Source organism: Chanodichthys erythropterus, chromosome 22, assembly GCF_024489055.1.
Source record: "Chanodichthys erythropterus isolate Z2021 chromosome 22, ASM2448905v1, whole genome shotgun sequence".
NCBI lineage: Eukaryota > Metazoa > Chordata > Actinopteri > Cypriniformes > Xenocyprididae > Chanodichthys > Chanodichthys erythropterus.
Window position 1 is genome coordinate 31,491,058 of NC_090242.1, and position 23,543 is coordinate 31,514,600.

General features: G+C 39.8%; 1 protein-coding gene across 1 annotated transcript; it reads right to left on the minus strand.

The window, feature by feature from the left end:
• Positions 1-13,433: 13,433 nt before the first annotated feature.
• Positions 13,434-14,442, minus strand: LOC137013275 (lymphocyte antigen 6E-like). The gene is made up of 4 exons (XM_067376958.1): positions 14,342-14,442; positions 14,132-14,251; positions 13,770-13,901; positions 13,434-13,570 (listed from the first exon to the last, which is right to left on the minus strand). Exons 1-4 carry the CDS (start codon positions 14,388-14,390, stop codon positions 13,434-13,436), a joined length of 438 nt encoding a protein of 145 aa, XP_067233059.1. The 5' UTR covers positions 14,391-14,442.
• Between the last annotated feature and the right edge of the window lie 9,101 nt (positions 14,443-23,543).

Here is a 23,543-nt window from a genome sequence, read left to right on the forward strand (position 1 = left end):
AGAAAATATGAGCTGGTCACGATATAATTTGATGACGATATAATCATCATGTGATGGCCTGATGTAGTTTAGAGTCTAAATCTCTGACTGTGTGCTTGATGTGCTTGACTGTACTCACCTGCACTTGCAGCGCCCTCTTCTGGCCTTGAGTTGCACTTACATATTTATCACCTTTACTCTCCTTTACCTGTAGAGGTAGAACAAACATAAAAGGAACACTTTATTTCAATAGTCCACTTTAGACATTCTTCTAACTTTACAACTCCTCGTCAACTAGCAGTCATTAGTATTGTCTGCTTAATGCCTGCTAACACATTTAGATGCTCCCCAACAGACATTCTACTGACCTTAAGTAAATCAGCAAGAACACGTCATATTATTCTACTAACTCTAACCTAACAGTCTACTAATGCTCCAGTGAGAGCTAGTTGACATTGCAAATTAATGAGTCAGTTGACATGAAGTTGCAAAGTTTCATAAAGTTAGTGGAATATCTAAAGTGAAATTTTGTAATAAAGTGTAACCTTCATTTTTTTAAAATTTAAGTTCTCTACACAAAAAATCCATCAGACTCGTGCACATTTTTGTGTGCATATTTACAGTATGAACATCACAGCTCACTTGATATGGTGGTGATGACAAGTTTTGATTATTTTCCATTCTATATGCAAGTAAGTAAAAAAATATTTCAGGATGTTGCTTGATCTTAATCGGAAGTAGAACTTTTATTTGTCCCTTTGAGTCATTCAGTTTATGATGTATGCAATAAGTCTGTTTTTTTTGTTTTTTTTGTTTTTTTTGTACTGTCATATGCATTTTGAATATAATGATAATGATAAAAGGAAAGAACAGCGCAAAAAAAAAAGAGTAAGGGAACAAAGAGAGAAACTATGAGAGGAAACTAGATTTTTCCTTCTTAACGTAATTAAGTAATTATCATACATTTTTCTTTCATTATAACATTTCATACATTATTTTGAAAATGAAATGTGTGTGTGTGTCCATAAAATGAGGGGTTCAGTGTTGTTTGGACCCAAACATTCTTTAAAATATATTATTGTGTTCTGCAGAAGAAAGAAAATCACACATACTTTAAGTTACACATAGATTTAGTTATTACCTGTTCGTTTGTGAGTATGTAAAATTATTGAGAAACCAGGTCAAGACTAGTTCTGTCAGCTTTTTACTTAAATATACTTCATTATCCCAGGTGAAAAAAAAACATTTCTATAATGTACTTAAAGTGCTCTATACTCGTGCACTAATTTTGTACTTTATATACTAAAAATTCTTATTTAGTACTTCTTAAGATAGTCTTAGTCCTAAGTGCACGTAAATAGAGCACTTTACATTATTGAAATGTACTTTTTTTCACCTGGGATAAATATCCATGCATTTTCCAAGCTGCTTGTCTGATGTGTGATTACATGGATTCTGGAGCCTATTGGGTAAAATATATTCTCTTTATTTATTTATCTTTATATAGATATTAATTGTAGTTTTTGAAGTGGAAAATTTTAACTTTGTCATTTTTTTTTCCAATATATATTTCGCAGAGCATCTCTGTGTTTGATTTGACCTTTTAAAGACACCTTGTTTGTTTTTCCACTGCAGCTAGAAGCAACGCCAGACTACAGCAAGGCTACGGGACGATCAAACCAAGACTATCCACCACCCCCAAGCTCAAGACTCATGTGTCCCAATTCCACCATAAAATAACTACACAAAAGCCACAGCAACCAGGAAAAAGTGGAGAGAAGCAAGTCTTGTTCTGTCAGACAACTGCAACAGTGAAGAATACAGCGACGAATATGATTAATCAGAAAAAAAGCCAACTGTTACAGCACCAGTAGTGGAGGTTTCAGGACTGGAAGGAGCCATGCTGGGGTTTCGACCATGGTCCGAGAAAGACTTGAGAGAGGCGATGAGTCATCTCTCTGGCCCCAGAGAATCAGTTTGCAACAGAACTGTTGCAAATTATATAACAATTCTATGCAGTTATTCTTCCAAGATTTCAGTCCCACAACCTACTGCTGATGGTTCGGCTGGGGTCAGCAGAATGGCACAAGATCATTGGTAAGGAACGGTTCCAGTTGTGTTTCCACTTGAGCCTGGAACTGCACAGCATGATTACTAACCGTTCTCGGCCCAGAACACTTGTCTGTTGCCTGGCTACCAGTTTATCTGGAGCTGGTTAAGCGCTCTATTTGAACGACGTAAACACGAATTAATACAAAAATTAAAAGAAATAATAAATAAATATTAATACAATGACAATATATTAATACAACACAATTCTGCAAAAAAAAAGTAAGACATTCATGAAAATCTTTTTGATGAAATCCGAGAGCTTTCTGTCCCTCCGTTGACAGCCATGCTACCACTTCAAAGCTTCAGAGATCGTAAAACTAATCTATATGAATTGAATGGTTTAGTCCAAATTTTCTGAAGAGACATGATTGCTTTATATGATGAACAGATTTACTTTAGGGAGAAAATCAAAAATGTCTGCTCACATGGTCTTTTACAGGGCTTTGTTTGTTTTTTGTCTGAGAATCGTATTATTAACAGTCTTCTCCTTTTAGATATCGCTCTTATATACTTTTATTAAAGCTCTTCTTTAAGCAACAGAAAACCTGTTAATTAAATGTTTCAGAGGTCAACATGAGCAAAAGGGTTTGACATATTGAGAGAACAATGATCGAATCTCTCCTTCTTTACTGCTTTACCCTATCATCCCAGCACACTTGGAATATATGATATGAGTACATGGGATCATTCTTTGATAGTTCTGAATCTTTTTAAAAAGCTGGACGAGCAAAAGTGGAACATTTTTTAAAATTGCAAAAAAAAAAAAAAGTCCAAAAAGAAAGTAGCACATATGGCATTAGAACAACACCATGATGAGTTAATCTATCCCTTTAATCTCTTTTTAAGAAATAAAATAGTTTATTCTTGTTTTATCTTTACAGCATGACAAGTTTCATTAAATATGACCCCAGGAACAAGCTGATGTAGTATTTTATTTCATACAGTGTCAGAATTTCACTGCAAAAGATCACATCAGAACACCAAAGATACAGGGAAAATACAAGCTCTATGTTCTGTACAGTGTGTCTGATTGTAGGATGAAGAGCTGCTGGATTCAGTGCAGCAGGAAGTAGGAGAGCAGAGAACAGCAGAGGAACAGGAAGCTCTGGGAGACACTCTGAGCACCGTTACACATGTTCCCCTCACAACATGAGACCCTCACCACCGATGTTCTAACCAATGTTGTGGCATCACAAATGGATTTAGAAACACAGCCTTTTACCACCATCGTATGATTTCCAGAAGTCTCTGATGAAAAGAAAAAAAAGGAAAACAAAGGTTGATTCAGTCTGAGTAACCAGTCCTACCTTATCCTCTCCCAGCAGGATTTGAACTGTGGTCTCTGACGTGGAAGGCGGGTGTGCTAATGAGGAGGCTAAAGGCTGCGGTCGACAGGTTGCTAGAGTGCCTCTTGAGATCAGGGGAGTTTACATGCTCAGATTTTACTGGCTTACAACAGTTACATAATCTGGACATTGGTTTATGTGATCTGTATCTAATATTTAAACCATAGAGAGTTTAAAAGATAATGACTTTAATCATCTTCCTTTCCCAGATTCTCACCTGTTACTGTAATGCAGTGGTCTTCATCCCCTGAACAGCTCAATGTGTTTGAGCATGTCAGTCCATCACAATATTTGTACCGTTTCAGTGCCCATTTTATAGCTTATCAAAAGGGGAGGATCTTCATGAGAAAATGAAAGTTCAACACAAGTAGACGTTCCTTGAAAAAGAAAAACTTTAGCTTAAAAAGGAATTGCAAGAAATGTATAGGTTTACTAAAACCAACTTCCTTAAAGTCATAGTTGACCCAAAATTGGAAATTCTATCATCTTTTAAAGTCAATTTTATTTATATAGCACTATTAACACAACACATGTTTGTAAATGAGCTTTACATCATTTCAGTATGAAAACAGAATAATAATAATAATAATAATAAATATAATACAATAACAAAAACAATAAGCCAATGTTTTTATAATTTTTATCATTAGCTGGGAAAAAAATTCGCTCAGGGGTGTGTTTCCCAAAAGCATCATTAGCCAACTAACATTGCAAGTTCCGTCGTTACTTACATAGTTCAAACAAACGTTCGCAAACTGCATCTCAAACTTGTGTGGTTGGAACGACAGCTCTCGAGAAGCATAGTTTCCTGTTTTTATGACGTGGACTTAATAAATCATTATCTTGAGCAAAATAAGCAAGCTGACAGTAAGTACAATGTATATCTTTTATTTGAATATATACAAATGTAATTTATATATTTTAGTTTGTCAAGAGATTTAAAGCACCGTTTTTGAAGCGTGCACATCTGCGAGCACGTCAGAACAAGCATTTGATTGAATCTGGAAATAAGCAAAATAACTGAGGAAAATGAGAATTAGTCCTCTCATGTCATGTCTGTAATTTATAGCAGAAATTCTAGCATTAATTCGATCTCAAATGGATTCATTGAAAGAAGTTATCCACCTGTTTCCACGGGGCGCTACTGTAAAAGAGAACGTGGGTACAACTTCCGGTGAGGCGGCGGAAGTAGCATACCAATGGTATTTTGTGTTATAATTAGCGAAGAGGCTAAGTGTTTTTTGGATCATTGTTTACTTTGTAAAGTTGCAAATCTTTATGAGAGATGTCGTTACGGCGCTCAGGGACAACATCTCAGTTTACTACATTAATATCACAATACAATAAACAGTTTTCGTGCCCTTAATTGCTCTTTACTTTACTGACCTTCCACAAAAGTGCTGCTGCATGACTAGAGCATCCTGACCCTGCAATACATGAACAACCCGCTGTCTGTACTTCCGTCACTGATGCACCAAAGCCTTATGATGTTATTGACTCATAACGTGTCGTGCGTGCCAGAGCCAGTCACGTTTCCACTGTATGCGATGCTAAAGGCTACTTGTGTTAACCACTGCGATACACTTATGGAAAATATCAGAGACTGCTTGAGGAATGAAGAGTTCTTATGTGATTATAATCGTGTATTTATTTGGTTTAATGTTTTATCTGTCTCTTCCCTGTGCCTGTTGATTCCTGACAAATGCATATTTCACAGATTCACACTCCGGTTAACTCGTTTAACTCATAACTCTTGTTGTCTTCTCATGAGCTCCCTGTTGCTCTGGCTGAAAGGATCAGGATAGATAGACGGAGAGATCGCGCAAACATCCTCGGATATCATTCATCGCATAATTTAGAGGAAAATCAATAGAAAGTCTCAGAAAAGTGACGTAAACATAGGGTATGTTATCAATATATTTCTAAATGTGTAAGCCTTTAGATTTAAAAGCCTTAATGGAATTGTTTTTTGCATTCTTGTGATCGCAAATAAATGGAAGCAGCAACTGAATAGGTCTGTGTTTTCTTTTTATGTCATTATAAATATCAGTTAGATTTACCATGATTGATCTGAACTCCTGACATAAATTAATACATTACTATTACTGTAACATTTTTTTATTGTAAAACATTGTTCAAATATTGATGCCGGAATCTTAAATCTTTAAGTAAAAAACAAACGTTCGCAAGTTTGGATCGTTAAATCTTGAATGACTGTCAACTGTTGAATGAATGAGTGTCACGTCCAGCTTGTTTACTTCGAACCGGAAGACGCTCCCACGTTTGACGCAAGGCCTCATGGGGCGTAGGAAACTTGTGGATTACTCACCACCTGCGTGACGTCATTCACCAACGTGGTTGAACAACAAGTTTGCGACAATACGGTTTCGGGAAACAGTCGTAACAAGCTAGTTGATTTGTTCAATGATGCATAGTACTAGTTCAGCAGCGAAATCATTAAATCATTGTTTGGGAAACGCACCCCTGAAAGTGATTCCACAATATTGTTTCTCTGCACCATTATCATTATAGTTGTGTTGTGGACTCTACTATTCTTTTATATTAGAATGATTTTTTTAACTATATCTTTATCATTATAGTTTTCATATTTTGTGTGAGCAGGCCTTTAGCAAGGGAAAGAGAAGGTATTCAGGATTGTCAGAATAATAGATTACCACCTAAAAAACTCACCCAATGTCATTTATGTTGGCAAACAAAAATTGTTCATAGCTGCAAAGTGTCACGGAGTCAGTTCCCACCACCAACACACAGCACGCATCGTCACCGGATCTCCACGCTCCACCCACTCGTTCCCAATCACCCGAATTCTAATTGACATCACCTGAACCTCATTCCACCAGCACAATAAAGACTCGCACTTCCCTCACATTGGTGTCTGGTCTTCTTTAGACTTTTCTGGACTCCTTACCCCTCTGATGTCTGATGTGTTTCCTCTCCAGCGTCTCGTTTTCAGTCTTCCAACAACCTGTTAAAGAGAAGGAGCCTGCGGGATGAGGGAACCTGGTGGAGTCACTTGGATGAGGGTCTTCGGAGGAGTCAGGGCGGAGCCGAGATGGAACGAAGGGATCCGAGGAGCTGCCGGATCCTCCTTGACAGGTGCTGCTGGTGGTTGTTCGACCTGTGGCTCAACATCCTGACAGGGTGTCCCCGGGTGGGATAGGGTCCCTATTGAAGTCGATCAACCAGTCCTCTGCTTCTGTTCCCTCAACCATGGGGTCACAGGCTCACACCACTGGTCAGAACCACCTTGGGGCACTGCATCCGGGGCGATGGCAAGTTCTGTTTCCTTTTCCTTGGGCTCTGGCTCGCTCGTCATGGGGGGCTCACGTGATCTCCGTGGTCGGATGGCTTGCTCTGGGTCTGGCTGCTCTCTGGATCGGGATGCGATGCTCTCCAAACGCCTAATGATAGTCTCCCTCCAGGATGATTGTAATGGCCTAATGGCCCTGATCCAGAAAATAGGCTTAAGGGGTCTCGTCATTGACAAAAGTTAACAGAAAGGTAAAAACGTTTGTGCTCTCTTGAGCGAGGATGACAAATTTTGCCTGGTCGTCCATTTTGGGTGGTCCGATTCTCTGTGAAACGTGTTCAGGCAGGTGTAATAGTTTCTGTAAATAGTTGTGGGATAAATCATTTTAAGTTATATTTATGTTTTTTTTTGTGCCTTTATTTGGAGAGGACAGTAGAGGGCAGACAGTAAAACATTGGGCAGAGAGAGGGAGGCAGGATCAGGAATTTACCTCAGGTCGCCGTGAACACATTTGCGCCACATGTCAGCGCACTAACTACTAGACTATCGGCACCGACAATCTTAGCATTTTTAATATGTTTATGAAGGAAGCTACAACAGAGAGAGAAAACAAAATTGCTCCACTGTACAACAGGTGGTTAAAGTGGAAAAAAAATCAATTTTGTCAAGTCTGTCAGGTTTTATGTCTGATGGTTGAGATGGTTGTGCTCTCAAAAAGTCTATATAATGTGATTTAATATGGCATATGGGGAATTCTTTTATAGTTGTTTCATGATTCTATATTGAAGGATATTAGCAAAGTATAAAGATTTAAAAATAACAATTAATTAGTGTTTGAGAGATGCACTGTGATCCTTAAATAGAGGCTTTTAATATGTCATCAAATGATTCCTGTTTTAAATATGCCCAATACGATTTTCTGATACATAAATATTGTTACACTGAATGACATTTTAGTGGGTGTTATGATAAAAATTAATAAATAAAATAAAATAGTCATTCTTTTTTGCTCAGAAAAATATAAAATTAAACAGGACACATTCTACAAAAATAAATAAATAAATAAAGCTTTTGTGGCGAGGGGGGCGTGGTTCAGCGAGGTCTGCGGCGGGAGAGAGCATCGGGAGATCTTTGGTGAGTGAGCGAGTTAAATGTAAATCACGAACACCTGTTTCTCGGTTCACTAATTGGCGCGGAGACAGGTTAAAACGCTGTGATAAGCAGGAGTCGGTGAGAGAGAGGGGAACTGCTGACTGAGCCGCTGGTGCACGACAAACTGGAGTGAAGCCCATTGTGGATTGTATATGCCATGACCAGGAGTTAAGCCCATTGTGGATTGTATATGCCGTGACTGGAGTGAAGCCCTTTGTGGATTATTTTCGTTTTGCTGTTGTGCCTTGCACAGTTTTTGTTTGACATTTCTGAATTGTGAAATAAAGCTCAGTCAGCAGTTCAACGCCGACCCTGTCCCCTTCCTTCCTACACTAAAGAACACTGTCCATACTACACTGGTGCCGAAACCCGGGAAGGAAGCTGGATGGCCGCTGCCATGCAATCTTCATAAGTCATCGCCTCCCTCACGGTCTTGCATCAGGAGCAACATCAGGCCCTGCTGGACCTGCGCACCGACCAAGAACGCCGCTTCCAAGCCATCTTGCAGGCCCAGCAGGAGGACCAAGAACGCCGCTTCCGGAGGTTCCGGAGCTGGATTGACCGGGAGGTTCGTCAGGAGACCACCGGGCAGCCAGCTGCGCCTACCCACCTGCCGCTGAACAAAATGGGGCCATGTGACGACCCCGAGGCATTCCTCGACTTGTTTGAGCGGTCAGCCGAGGCAAGTGGCTAGCCGCGGGACCAATGGTCCATGAGGTTGGTCCCGCTCTTCTCAGGGGAGTCGCAGGTGGCGGCGCAGCAGCTGCCAGTAGAGAACCTCCTGGTCTTTGACGATCTTCGGCGGGTCATCTTCCAGCGGGTCGGCCGGACCCCAGAGCAGCATTGTCAACGCTTCCGCTCCCTGGACCTGGGCGAGTCCGGCCGGCCCTTCGTGTTGGCCCAACAGCTCCGAGACTCGTGCCGCAAATGGCTACTGGCTGAGGGAAGCGACGTGGACCTGGTTGTCGATCGCGTGGTACTGGAGCAGTTTATCACTCAGCTCCCCAAGAAAACCGCCGAGTGGGTCCAGTGCCACCGTCGCACGTCACTGGACTCAGCCATCGAACTGGAGGAGGACCACATGGTGGGGTGCCAAGGGGTCGGCGAACCCCTACCATCTGCCTCTCTCTCTCCTTCTTTTAATTCCCCCTCTCTCTCTAAACCTGTCCCTCTACCCAGGTCTCGTCCGCCCGGCCCGCCATGTGTTGGAGGGCGGGACTCCCTGCTGCCGGGCCGGACTCCGCTCCTGCTTCTCCCCTCTCTCCGCGTCAACCATCTAACCCGCTCCCTGCCACAAGAGCGGCGGGCAGGTCTGGGCCGGCCTGTTGGCATTGCGGGGACCCGGAGCACTTTGTGGACAGGTGTCCAGTGATGGAGGTTGGGACGTTGATCCGGGTCCCGGACGATCCGCAGGCTGCCCCCGGTCAAGCTGGCGAGTACCAAATACCTGTGAGTGTCAAGGGGGGTACCTATCAGGCTTTGGTGGACTCAGGATGTAACCAAACCTCGGTGCATCAAAGCCTGATTTAGTCCGGGGCATTGGATGCAGGCCGCTTGGTTAAGGTGAGGTGTGTGCACGGGGATGTGGTGAAATATCCGTTAGTGCCCGTCATTATTCAATTTAGGGGTCAAAAGCATAGCGTGGAGGTGGCAGTTAATCCGCACCTCCGGCATCCGATAATTTTGGGTACGAATTGTCCTGCATTTAACAAATTATTGGGGTGTTTATGCTCGGATGCCTCTTGGGGGAAAAAATCGCGGGATAAGGAGGTGCCAGTACAGGCGGGAGAGACTGATCAGGGAACAGAGCGAAATTGGAAGACTTATTCTTTCAGATCGCGATGACTTTCCCCTGGAGCAGTCTCACGATGAGATGCTAAAAAACGCGTTTGAAAAGCTCAGCACTATCGATGGTCAGCCTCTCCAGCCTGGGCATCCACTTTCTTATCCGTATTTTGCGATCATAAAAGATAGGTTGTATCGAGTGACCCAAGACACTCAGACAAAAGAAGATACGACCCAATTATTAGTTCCAAAGAGCCGCAGGGAAATGCTTTTCCACGTGGCTCATTCTAATCCGATGGCTGGGCATCTAGGACAAACGGCAACACTAAATCATCTCATGACCCGATTCTTTTGGCCGGGCATTCACGAGAATGTGCGCAGGTGGTGCGCATCTTGTCGGGAATGTCAGTTGGTTAACCCAAAGGCCATCCCAAAAGCGCCGTTGCGCCCCCTCCCATTAATGCAGGTCCCCTTTGAAAGAATTGGTATGGACCTCATCGGGCCATTAGAGCGATCAGCAAGAGTGCATCGCTTTGCATTAGTCATTGTGGATTATGCAACGCGATATCCTGAAGCAGTGCCACTCCGCAACATTTCCGCTAAGAGGGTTGCGGATGCACTGTTTAGTTTAATCTCCCGAGTGGGGATTCCGAAAGAAATCCTCACTGATCAAGGCACGGCGTTTATGTCATGCACGTTACGCGAACTTTACGAATTGTTGGGCATTAAATCCGTGCGTACCAGCGTCTTTCACCCACAAACGGACGGGCTGGTCGAACGGTTTAATCGCACGCTTAAATCCATGATTCGTAAATTTGTTCAAGAGGACGCCAAAAATTGGGATAAGTGGTTGGAACCTCTGTTATTTGCAGTGCGAGAGGTCCCGCAAGCCTCCACGGGGTTTTCCCCCTTTGAGCTTCTCTTTAGACGCCAGCCCCGTGGGGTATTAGTCGTCCTAAGGGAGACTTGGGAGGACGGACCATCTCAGGCCAAAAATTAAATTCAGTATGTGCTGGACTTGAGAACAAATCTCCACACGTTGGGGCGGCTGTCTATGGAGAATTTGTTACAAGCCCAGCACAGACAGAGCCAGCTGTATGACAGATGAGCTAACTTACGCAAATTTTCACCGGGAGATAAAGTACTTGTATTGCTTCCCACTTCAAGCTCCAAATTACTTGCAAAGGACCATTTGTGGTTACACGGCAAGTCGGTGAGCTCGATTATGAGGTTGTGCGTTCCGATAGGAGAGGAGCACGTCAGATTTACCACCTCAATCTCCTTAAAAAATGGAATGAGGCGGAATCAGTGATGCTGGCGACGGTGATTAGCGAGGGAGGATGATCTCGGGCCAGAGGCGAATATCAAAAAACAGTCCCTCGCTCTGGCGCCGGGGGGAGATCACCTCTCGCCCTCACAGCTCACTGATTTATCCAAGTTACAAGCAGAATTTGCAGACGTGTTTTCTCCCCAACCGGGCCGTACAAACCTCATTCAGCACCACATCGAGACAGAGCCGGGTGTGTTGGTTCGCTGCCGGCCGTATAGATTGCCTGAACACAAGAAAAATGTAGTTCAGGCAGAATTAGAGGGAGTAATAGAAGAGTCCAGCAGTAACTGGGCGAGCCCGATAGTTTTGGTTCCCAAGACGAACGGCTCAGTTCGGTTCTGTGTGGACTACCGCAAGGTGAACCGGTGTCGAAGTTCGACGCGTATCCAATGCCTCCGGTGGACAAGTTGCTTGACCGGCTAGGTATGGCTCGATTTTATTCGACACTGGACTTAACGAAAGGGTATTGGCAGATCCCCTTGTCGCCATTATCCAAAGAAAAGACAGCTTTCACGACGGCGTTCGGATTACACCAATTCGTTACCCTTCCGTTCGGGCTGTTCGAGGCACCGGCTACCTTTCAGCGTCTCATGGACAAAATTTTGCGGCCCCATGGTGCATATGCTGCTGCCTATCTGGACAATATTATTATCTTCAGTAATGACTGGCAGCGGCATATGCAGCATTTGAGGGCCGTCCTGAGATCGCTGAGGGGAGCCGGGCTCACAGCCAACCCGAAGAAGTGTGCGATTGGGCGTGTGGAAGTAAGGTATCTGGGCTTCCACTTGGGGCATGGACAGGTGCGTCCCCAAATTGATAAGACGGCAGCGATTGCGACCTGTCCACGCCACAAGACCAAAAAGGAGGTTAAACAGTTCCTCGGGCTGGCGGGATATTATAGGAGGTTTGTTCCTAATTATTCGGCCCTCACCAGCTCGTTGACTGATCTAACTAAAAAGGATGCACCAGATACGATCCAGTGGACGGAGCTGTGACAGCAGGCCTTCACCCAGGTGAGGGCTGCTCTATGTGGCGGGCCATTGCATCACTCTCCTAATTTTTCTCTCCCTTTTTTGATGCAGACTGACGCGTCGGACAGAGGGCTGGGTGCTGTCCTGTCCCAGGAGATAGAGGGAGAGGAACGGCTGGTGCTGTACATTAGCCGTAAGCTCTCAAGGAGGGAACCTAAGTACAGCACCGTTGAGAAAGAGTGTTTGGCTATTAGGTGGGCCATCCTCACCCTCCGCTATTATCTCCTGGGACGGGAATTCACTCTCTGTTCGGTTGTTTCATATCATAAGTAACCTGCTCTGCCTTGTCTGTCGATGTGTGGTCAGTATCCTCTTTGTTCCGCGATGTATTTTTCACTGCGTGTGGAGTGACAGAGCCACGGCTTGTCAGACAAAGCAACAGTAACTAAGGGGGGCGGGGCTCGGTGAAAGGCTAATTCTGAGATAAAAATCTGAATTGTGAGATTAAAAAGTAGTAATTACCTTTTATTTTTTATTATGTATCATCAGCATCAAGGAATGAGAGACACAGAAAGTGGGTTTGAGACAATGTTTATTCATTGGAACAAAATAAAGAAAGACATTGTTTGCTTCTGTGGACTCTGTACACATGAAATCTTGCTCACTCCTGTTATCAAAGACAAAGGCTTAAAGAAAAGCCGTAACAATTATTAATAGAGCTCCAACTAGCAAATTGCTATTTATTGTCAGATATAATAATCAACAGAATTTTAATTGCATGATGTGCATGAGGTAAAATGATTAACATTTACAAAGTATTTGTAAAATGTTATCATATCTGATTATTTCTCTTGTTGCTTTTGTGATCTTTAAAAATCCTGATATTGAGAACGCAATTATTGTTTTACAAATTTAATACAAAAAATAAACAGATGATTTATTTATTGAATCAATAAAGAAATAATTCTAATATCTTCTTCTGATAGATGATTTGATATGTCTCATTGTAGGATGAAGAGCTGCTGGATTCAGTGCAGCAGGAAGTAGGAGAGCAGAGAACAGCAGAGGAACAGGAAGCTCTGGGAGACACTCTGAGCACCGTTACACAGGTTCCCACTACAACATGAGATGCTCACAACATTTCTAACCGCTGTTGTGGCATCACAAAAGGATTTAGAGATACAGCCTTTTACCGTCGCTGTCACGCTTCCAGAAGTCTCTGATGAAAAGAAAGAAAAGAAAAAAAGGTTGATTCAGTCTATGAGTAACCATTTCTACTCGACCCACTCCCAGCAGGATTTGAACTGTGGTCTGGTGCTAACGAGGAGGCTAAAAAACGTAGTCTGTAGCGACAGTCGCTAGAGCGCCTCTTGAGATCAGCGGGGTTTACATGCACTACTTTTACTGGCCTACAACAGTTACATAAGCTGGGCATTGGTGATCTGTGTCATTTGTTTAAACCTAAGAGAGTTTAAAAGATCACGACTTTAATCTTCTTCCTTTTTCAGATTCTCACCCGTTTCTGTCAAGCAGCGGTCTTCATCCCCGTAACAGCTCAATGTGTTTGAGCATGTCTGTCCATCACAATAGTAGCATTTCTTTCCATTCAGGACATTAGAGGGTTCTACAGGAGGAAATCACATATTCTTTTATATTCTCATATCTAATACAACACTCCTTGAGCAGAAACAACTTAGTTACTGCTCAATTCAATCAGTTCACGACAAGTCACACCCTTTTATTTTCTGATTAAATGTCCTTTGAAGAAAGATGAGTGTTGACTTTACAGAATAGTTATTTGCACAGTCGTTGAAGGACAATACCTGGAGCATCTTGGCGGTTACACAGGTTTGTGTTACAGCAGGATGTAGCTGTCCTGACAAGGCCAAAGTTTATGGACCCACTTTGACAGACAGGAACACATCCTTTAACCTGCACTTTAGAAGTAATGTCACCTAACATATGAATGAAACAGAAAAGATCAATTAAAGTGGAAAACTGATTTATAAATGTCAGCATTTAGCACTGTTTTATTTGTTTTTAAATACAAATCATAACAATCTGTGGGAAAACAAATAAAAAAAAAATCTATGTAGAATATTTTGTTTTGTTGCAGTTCGAGCGAATTATAGCAGCATCTCCATTAGTCAGATATAACAGTAAATTTAAGTCATATAGGACTTACCAACTTTTGTTATCCCTGTTGAACTCTCGCACTGAGAATATCCACTGGGACATGTTTGTTCGTTTTGTCCCGCACAAGAACCCGTCTGACTCATACACTCATAACAGCGGAGAGAGTGTCCTGTAGTAATAAAAGAGAGACAGTAAGCAAGAACATCTAATGATCTGTATTAGTAATCAAAAACATCACTAAAACTATTTGTCTTTGTACCTGCAGTGAAAAGAACGAAGAGAAGAAAAACTGAGATTTGCACATCCATCTTTGATCAGGAGGAGAATGTAATAACGCACCTGTTTCTGTGTCCATTTTATATCTTATCAAAAGGGGAGGATCTTTATGATAAAATGAAAGTTTAACAGAAGGCAGTTATTGTAACAGAAACTGAAAAGGAAGGCATCAAGGTTTAATAAAGAATTGCAAGAAATGTATAGGTCTACTTAAACCAACTTCCTAGTTGACCCAAAAATGGAAATTCTGTCATCTTTCATTGCCGATGTCAATTTTATTTATATAGCACTATTAAAACAACACATGTTGACCAATGAGCTTTACATCATCTCAGTGTCAAAACATAACACAATAATAATACAGTAATTCTTCTTCTTATTATTATTATTATTATCAACAAGACAAATACACCATGGCAAACAACTGTGTCTTAAGTTGTATTTTAAAAACATGTACAGATTCAGGATCCCTAACATGCAAGAGTAAACTATTCCAAATCTTGGTGCTACTACCGAAAATGCACAATTCCCTTTCTGACTTAACTTGGTGCTCAGAATTTTAAGTTAATTTTGAGTTGTTGATCTCAATGTTCTTCCAGACTGATACTCAATTAGCAAATCTGATAAATAAGCCAGTGCAAGGCCATGCAAAGATTTATACACTAATAAAAGATGCTGAAAAAAATCAATCCTATACCAGGAAGCCAATTTAGAGAGACCAAGGATGGAGTGATGTGTTTACGGTTTTTAATCTCTTAAACTCCGGGACCATTTTGGGGATTCCAACCTGGAATTGGTAGCCTGGGTGCCAGCCCGAACCCCGCCCACAACATTTTTTGGACGGGAAGTTCGGTCTGGACTCGATCCATTGTGGAGTAATTATGCTCGGCTCCCAGAAGGCCGAGCCAATCAAATTGCCAGGGCTGGCTTTAATCGATGATGGACAGGCTATCTGCGTTTACGTAACTCACGTCATCAAAGAGCGCTTGGGGAGTTTGATTGACAAGCGATCTAACCAATCAGAACGCCGCATCCGCCATTTTGTCCAACAAAGCAGTCAGGAGTTAGAAGATTAACATCGGTGGAGTTAAACTTGAAAAAATGTGCATATTTCCGCGTTTGAAACAACATTCATTCTCATGTTCATTCATGTTTATTTGATGCTATAAATGGACTAGTAGGAAGAGATGATCGGTTCACGAGCCTCTTGAGCTGAGGCGCTACAGCAATCTGTCACGATCATGGTCACAACACATTAAAGAGCCACAAAACGGTTTTTATTGTTTTAATTTTTTTAATAACTACACAGTTTGAAAGCTGGGACTTTGTTTAATATCATAAGTAACCTGCTCTGTCTCGTCTGTCGATGTGTTGTCAGTTTCCTCTTTGCTCCGCGATGTATTTTCCACTCTGTGTGGCGTGACAGCGCCATGGCTTGTCGGACAAAGCAACAGTAACTAAGGGGGACGAGTCTTTGCAAAAGGTCAATTGGTTTACAACAATGATGGCTGTTGAAGAACTGAGATGTGTAGATTCCGCCATCGCGTCCGTTATAGAAGATATCGACAGCGCATTAATTTTAAAAGAGGAACAGAGGACTGCGATCAAGGCATTTGTCGATGGGAAAGATGTCTTTGCCGTCCTTCCTACGGGATTCGGCAAAAGTTTGATTTATCAGCTGGCCCGATGGTCGCTAAGAAGAGTTCTGTTGACAACTGCGTCGCTCAACATACGTCACTTACTCTGTAGCTCTGATTGGTTGTAGGTCTATCCAATTGAGGTATTTCCTGGATCGGTTGAAATACGCCCCCATAATCAAAGCCCAATGGAGCAGTATCAGACTCATATTCTGACTAGAATTGAGTATGACCACGTCAGGCTATGGAATTGGCCTACCCAAATGGAAAAGCTTCCCATACCCACATACAGTGCTCATTTTACAGGAAACCCTTTGAAGTTACATAAAACACTGCTGAAAGTGATTTAAAAATAAAAGAATAAAAAAAATATTTTTTAAATTCTTGTTTGAAAGTGTATAACTCAGGCCCTGAGTGCTCTAGCCTGCACATAGATCTATTTGTTTCCTCTAGTCTAGATTTCAGCAAATAATGGGAAAAAATTATTTTGTCTCTATCATATTGTATGCAAGAGTTATTCAAATGCACCTGAAGGGAAGAATATAATGATCCTTTGGAAGATCATTCGATCTATGGATGTCACACAATTAATCTACATGGGCAAATTCCTTGGAATGAGAGATTTCTTGTGATATATGACTTAAATGTTTTGTGTATCATGCGTATCATTCATCATGTGGAAATTTGTGTCTGGGACCAATGCATATGTAAACTCAATTTTACTGCTTTTTTTATCATAAAAACAAAAGTTAAAAGTATTCTCTGTAAAGTTTTGATTCTAAGATTTCAAATGATACCAAATATGGCAGGGGTCGGCAAGTAAGTTTGGCATTGGGCCAAAAATATTTTCGCCACTACATGGCGGACCAGAACATAGTCAAAGTATAATTTAAGAAATTAATTGATGAAATAAAATGCAACTAGAATTGCCTGTGGCAGACTAAGGCAGGAACACATGAAGCCGACGGTTAGCCATCAGGCAGTTTTTTTTCATCGGCCGAGTAAGTTTTCTCAGTGTGTTCCGCACCGTCGGGCGATTCAACATGTTGAATCAACGTTGGAGCTCGGTCCATTGGGCCATCTGATCATTCTGATTGGCCATTCAGCTACTGCCACCTGCTGGCACGGAAAGGCATTTCATCTTGCGCAGGCGCAGAACGATGTGGTGCTTGGCCATCGGCTATCGAGCATTGGTTTGGTGTGTCAGGGAAACTTTGAACCCAGACGCTGCTGACGTGAGCCAACCCCACAGTCTGCTTTCGTCACCACTAGTTCGTCAGTGTCGGTTTGGTGTGTTCCTGACTATACAGTGTATTTTGTAACTGGTGTTGAGCTGTTTAAATCCTGTAGTAGGACAGTTATTAACAAAAAGCCACATTTGTGTGGTGGTGTCCGGGTTTTACATTGGATAAATTAATAAAGCAGAGTAGTGACACTTAACCAGTCAAGTATCTTCATTCACCAGCTTGCAACACAGACAGTTTTGCTAAAACACACATATGTAGGAGATGCGGAATGGATAAAAATGACTCAAAACATAAAAGAAGACTTGAATAAGATCAATAATGGCATGTTTGAGTCATGCTCATAACAAACTCTGTTTTATTTCCTCTTTCCATATTGTGAATAATAAATGTGTATCATTTTAATTTGCTTGTTACAAAATGGAGCCTAACTTATTGTAATAATTATTTGATGTAGCCTATTTTTACATATTTAGAATTATTCCTTGGCATCCTCACATACTAAACTGCATTTTTTTTTAAATTGTTTGTGTGCTGGGGTACGCTATTACATCGTGTGCAGAGTGATGTTAACATTTAAGCTAGCTGGTGAGAGAAAATAGCACTATCAAAAAGTCTAAAGAGGAAAGTTGACAGCAAAAATAGGGCATACAAAGAAGAATGGAAAGACAACTCATCCTACCTAGTTTTGTGAATGCAAAGCTGGGCCACTGAAATATGGGGTGATTAACAATCTTGCGGCAGCATTTTGAACCTTTTGCAGCCGTAGGACAGATGCTTGACTACCCTTGTAGAACGAATTACAGTAATCAAGTCTTGATGATATGAGAGCATGGATTGCAAATTCAAGGCTCTTAAAAGTCAGACATGATTGATCTTGGCCAAATTTCTCAAAAGAAAAAAAAATGACTTTACCACATGATTTATCTGTGTGTTCAACTTCAGGGAGCTATATATAAACACCCAAGTTTTTGACGCATTCTTTAACATACATTGACAGTGGGCTGAAACTGAACTCTGCTGCTCTGCTGAGCTCTGTGGCGGTGGAAGTGACAGGAGACTGGACATGATGATGTTAAAGGTGCCCTAGAACTTTTTTTTAAAAGATGTAATATAAGTCTAAGGTTTTCCCTTGAATGTGTATGAAGTTTCAGCTCAAAATATCCCATAGATTTTTTTTAATTAATTTTTTTAACTGCCTATTTTGGGGCATCATTATAAATGAGCCGATTCAGGGTGTGTGGCCCTTTAAATGCTGACGCTCCCCTCCCACGGAGCAGGCGCTTGCCTTAAACAACATGAAAAAAGTTCAAACAGCTAATATAACCCTCAAAATGGATCTTTACAAAGTGTTCGTCATGCAGCATGTCTAATCGCGTAAGTACAGTATTTATTTGGATTTTTACATTTGATTCTGAATGAATTTGAGGCTATGCTCCGTAGCTAATGGCTAACGCTACACTGTTGGAGAGATTTATAAAGAAAGAAGATGTGTTTATGAATTATACAGACTGCAAGTGTTTAAAAAATGAAAATAGCGACGGCTCTTGTCTCCGTGAATACAGTAAGAAACAATGGTAACTTTAACCACATTTAACAGTACATTAGCAACATGCTAACGAAACATTTAGAAAGACAATTTACAAATATCACTAAAAATATCATGATATCATGGATCATGTCAGTTATTATCGTTCCATCTGCCATTTTTCGCTATTGTTCTTGCTTGCTTACCTAGTCTGATGATTCAGTTGTGCACAGATCCAGATGTGTAAATCCCTTTCATAATGTTGGGAAGATGGGCTGGCATATGCAAATATTTCAGGGGCAGTTGATGGTGAGATGACAAAAGTTAACAGAAAAGGTAAAAAAGTTTGTGCTCTCGTGAGCCAGGATGATAATTTTTGCCTGGTCGTCCATTTTGGGCAGTATGATTCTCAGTAACACTTGAGTTCAGGCAGGTGTAATAGTTTCTGTAAATAGTTGTGGGGTAAACATTTTTAATGTTTATGAAGGCAGCTACAACTGAGAAAGAAGTTGTAAATAATGTCTCTAAAGTATGTTTGCAAAAAATAACTGAAGGTTTTCCTGAGTTTCTTCTTTAAAGAAATAACATGGGGTTGAAAAGTAATAACATTACAATACAAATGTTTTTGTGAAGTAAAAAAAAAAAGCAGTATTGATTTGGAGAGGAGGGGGGCCTTTGTGTAAAAAAGGTTGGGAGCCACTGCCCTGAAATACTACAATAGGTGCAATTCAGTATACATGACCAACACCTACACACTGGATGCTCATGATTCATCCTGTTTAAACAGTTTTATTTTCTCTGAAATCATTAACGATCAGACTTTGGACACTATAAAAGACAAATTCTTTAATGATCCTAGAACACATCAGAGTGAGTTTCATCATTTTGATCACATTCACAAGCACTAAAAAGATAAAGTTTTTTTTCCAAGTTTTAAAAAGATCAAAGTATCATGCCAATTACACAATCAGTTCAAAAATGATCAATACAAAACAACTGCTCTGAAATAACAAAAGATGCATACCTGACATTAGAAAAATAAAAAATACATTATATATATATATATATATATATATATATATATATATATATATTTTTTTTTTTTTTTTTTTCTTCTGATGTCAGGTATGCATCTTAAATTAGAAAAACTTTGATCTTTTCAGGAAATAATAAAAATATCCATCCATGCATTTTCCAAACAAATTAAAGAACAAAAAATTGGGCTAACACAAACGAAGCACAGAAAAAAAGGTTTAAAGGAAAACTTGATGGAATCCAGAAAGGGACTAAAGTCCCATTATGGTAAGTCCTTGGCAACAATCTTTGGAACGCCTCTGGGGCAGCTAATTCAGTCGTGCTAGAGCAGGTCCTATCTCTTTGAACATAAAATTCTCCAAAGCTGTTCACCAAGTTTATGATTATTTTTCATATTTGAAATCTGACATTCATTTTTTAAGGCTGGACCAGCTTAATGCCTATGCGCAGACAAAAGTGCATAAGTCTCAGGACAATGACCCAAATTTTGGTCAAATATGGACAAACCCAGTCATTAGGTTTAATTTTTAATTAAAATTTTAAACCAACTGTTGGGTTTGTCCATGTTTAACCCAAATTTGGTTGAAAACCCAGCATTTTTTAGAGTATAAAAACTGAACTGGAGACACAAGTGACAAACACATGGAAACAAAAAGGCAACTAGCATAATCCTCTCTCAAGTGGACTATATTAGTGAACTAATGTAGGGAATAGTGAATGAGAGTATAGAGTGTGATTTAGAACACAGCCTCTGAGTGTCGACTTTGAGCGTTGTTAACTCACAGTATATTCCAAGCCGTGGATAACCTACTGAAGGAGACAGTCGTGTACTTTTACGTGAGAGAAGGCGTACGTTGCCACCACAGACGCGTGACACCAACGTCACCACCACAAAAAAAATAATCTCTTGTTTTTTTTATAGCTTTTCTTTTCTTTGTTATGTTTCTTATCAATCGTTGTTAACTTTCTCTTTTACTTTCCTGTGTTCTGATGACATTGAATATATTCTTGATACATATTGTGTAGCTATTGTATAAAAGGTGTATGTTATTAACGTCATCTACTGTTTACAAGCTTAATAAAAATGTATTAAAACTATTCACTCACTTTCTCCTGGAGATTAAGGACTATGTGCAAATTATACACAATTTTATTTCACTATATTATTATAATATTTACTGTAATATTTATTTTCACATTTTTTAAACAACTTTAAAGATGAACACAAATTCAGTAATTATAATCTATAAACATAATATTCTGGAATGTCGTTCTGAGCTTTTACTTTTGCTGTCTTACAGGTTTAGGAAAACTGTGACTCAAAAACGATCAAACTCAAGTGGATACACTACACTAACTTATTTCTAATTAATACTAAAAAGAAATAAGAAAGAAGACTTTAATTATATTACTTACCTTGTCATTTGCAAGATTTTCCTTCACCTGAAAACTGTTCTGTGTTTTGTTGTTTGTCTTGAAGTAAAGTGCTGGATTTTTGTAGGCTATCTTATGATTACAAACGATACTAAAAGACTTGGAAAACATACAAAATAGACACTCAATATTTAATATTTCAACATGAATAACAAAAATACAAGAACAAGTATTAAAAAAACACCAGTGATTTGATTGTTATTTTCAAATAGCCTACTCTCAGATTTTATTGAAATCACTGCCTGTTAAACAAAACATTACAAAATTAAAAATATATTAATTAATTTAAAAAAATTACTAAAAATAAGGATGAATGATTCACAGGTAAGATAACACATCTCATCAGCCTTAGCAGCGAACAACAACAGTCATTTAAAATCCAGAAATTACATAAATAAAATATTATAAACATTATTTGATATTTAAAAAACAGCCTTGGATATTTCATCCACAGTCTGTTCTAGCCTGCTTCCTAACCTGCAGCTGAACCACAAACTATGATGTTTTGACTTCCATAGTAGGGGGAAAAAAAATACTATGCAAGTCAATTGCAACCATCAGCTGGTTACTAACATTTATGTTTGGAACAACTTGAGGGTGAATAAATGATGACAGAATTTACATTTTTGGGTGAACTATCCCTTTAAGGCTCTGGTCAAACACTGTGTGGTGTGTACCTGCCCCAGCAGCTCCCTCTTGTGGGCTTGAGTTAAACATACATATCTTTTGTCGCCCTCTTCAGGCAAAGATGGAGCACAAACACAAATGTTCAAAGAATTTACCAACATAAGGTAGGTTTGTGGGATTGTGGAGCCCAGGGGCGTCACTAGGCTCATTTGAAACTGCGGCAAGCTGCGTCAAGTTTCGGCTCCTCCCCTTATCCGAGTCTGCTTGGATTTAGCGCATTTTTCAATCTGCAGGGGCGCCGAGCAGAGCGAACATCAGAGAGCACAAGGTGTGTGTCGTGTGTGCGTGCATTTATTGATAGATTGCTAATGCTATGATATTACATCTGCATCGGTGCAGTTCTTTGTCATAAATGCATTGCAGTTTACATAATGTAATGTTACTGGAGCATTGGGAGCACACGGGACGGCTCGGTTTCTCATCCAATACCAATACGTTTCGCTGCGTTCACCTTCAGCCCTTGTGTGATAGTTGTTTTTTATTCCTACAAAAATGAAGTGATTAACACCCATGAAAACATACTTTAGATTCAGAAAACGATCATGATTTATTTTAATTTACTTTTTACAATTACAGACATATTATAATGTATTTTGACATTACATTATGCAGCCATGCACAGAAATGACACACATCATTGTCTGAAAGCACTAGATGGCCCAGAGAGAGAATGTGGAGTTATTTTGTTTTGTATTATTAAATATAGTTTTGTATTAAGTAATAATGAATCAGGAGGAGTGTCATGATACATAAATTAGAGTAAGGGATTTTTGATTTTCTTGATTTATACTATTTATACTAGATTTGTACTTGATTTATAGAAGTGGCAAATTGATAATTCATGATGTTATTTTTAATAAATAGAAATAAATATAGAACAGATTAACCATATAGTCAAATAATATTTTTTAATCACTCTTATTGGGGGCTGAGCCCCCCTAAAATCAAAATCCTAGAATCGCCCCTGGTGGAGCCTATACCAAAACCCTGGACAGATGGACAGTCCATCACGGATAAACTAAATAATACTACAAATTTCATTAGTAAATACTGGACTGGGATTTTTGGGTTATTTCTGTTCATAATATTGCATAATTTCAGATCACATGGACAATTTTGCAGTCTTTCTGGATAAAATCTAAATATCTTAAATGTAAATGTGAGCAGTTGTGGATTATAGTCATTATTTCCTTGCATTTCAACCTTTTTAAACTTTACTAGTTGAACAACAAATTTCCAGTCACAGAAATAACTGAGAAAGATGTGTAATACAAACAGGTATGTAAATATTTTATTACAGCAGCTTAGCACACTCTTGTTCCTTAAATCTTTATTACATTCTATAATAACTTTTATTTTATGTATGGGAAATGTATAAATATGTTAGCGCTGATGCAGTATTTTGTTTAATATTTATGTACAGGTGCAGGTCATATAATTAGAATATCATCAAAAAGTTGATTTATTTTACTAATTCCATATTCATTCGTTACACACAGACTGATATATTTCAAATGTTTATTTCTTTTAATTTTCATGATTATAACTGACAACTAAGGAAAATATATATTATTTATAGAGTCATCTCAGCATTAACAATCCTGTTATCATTAATCTGTA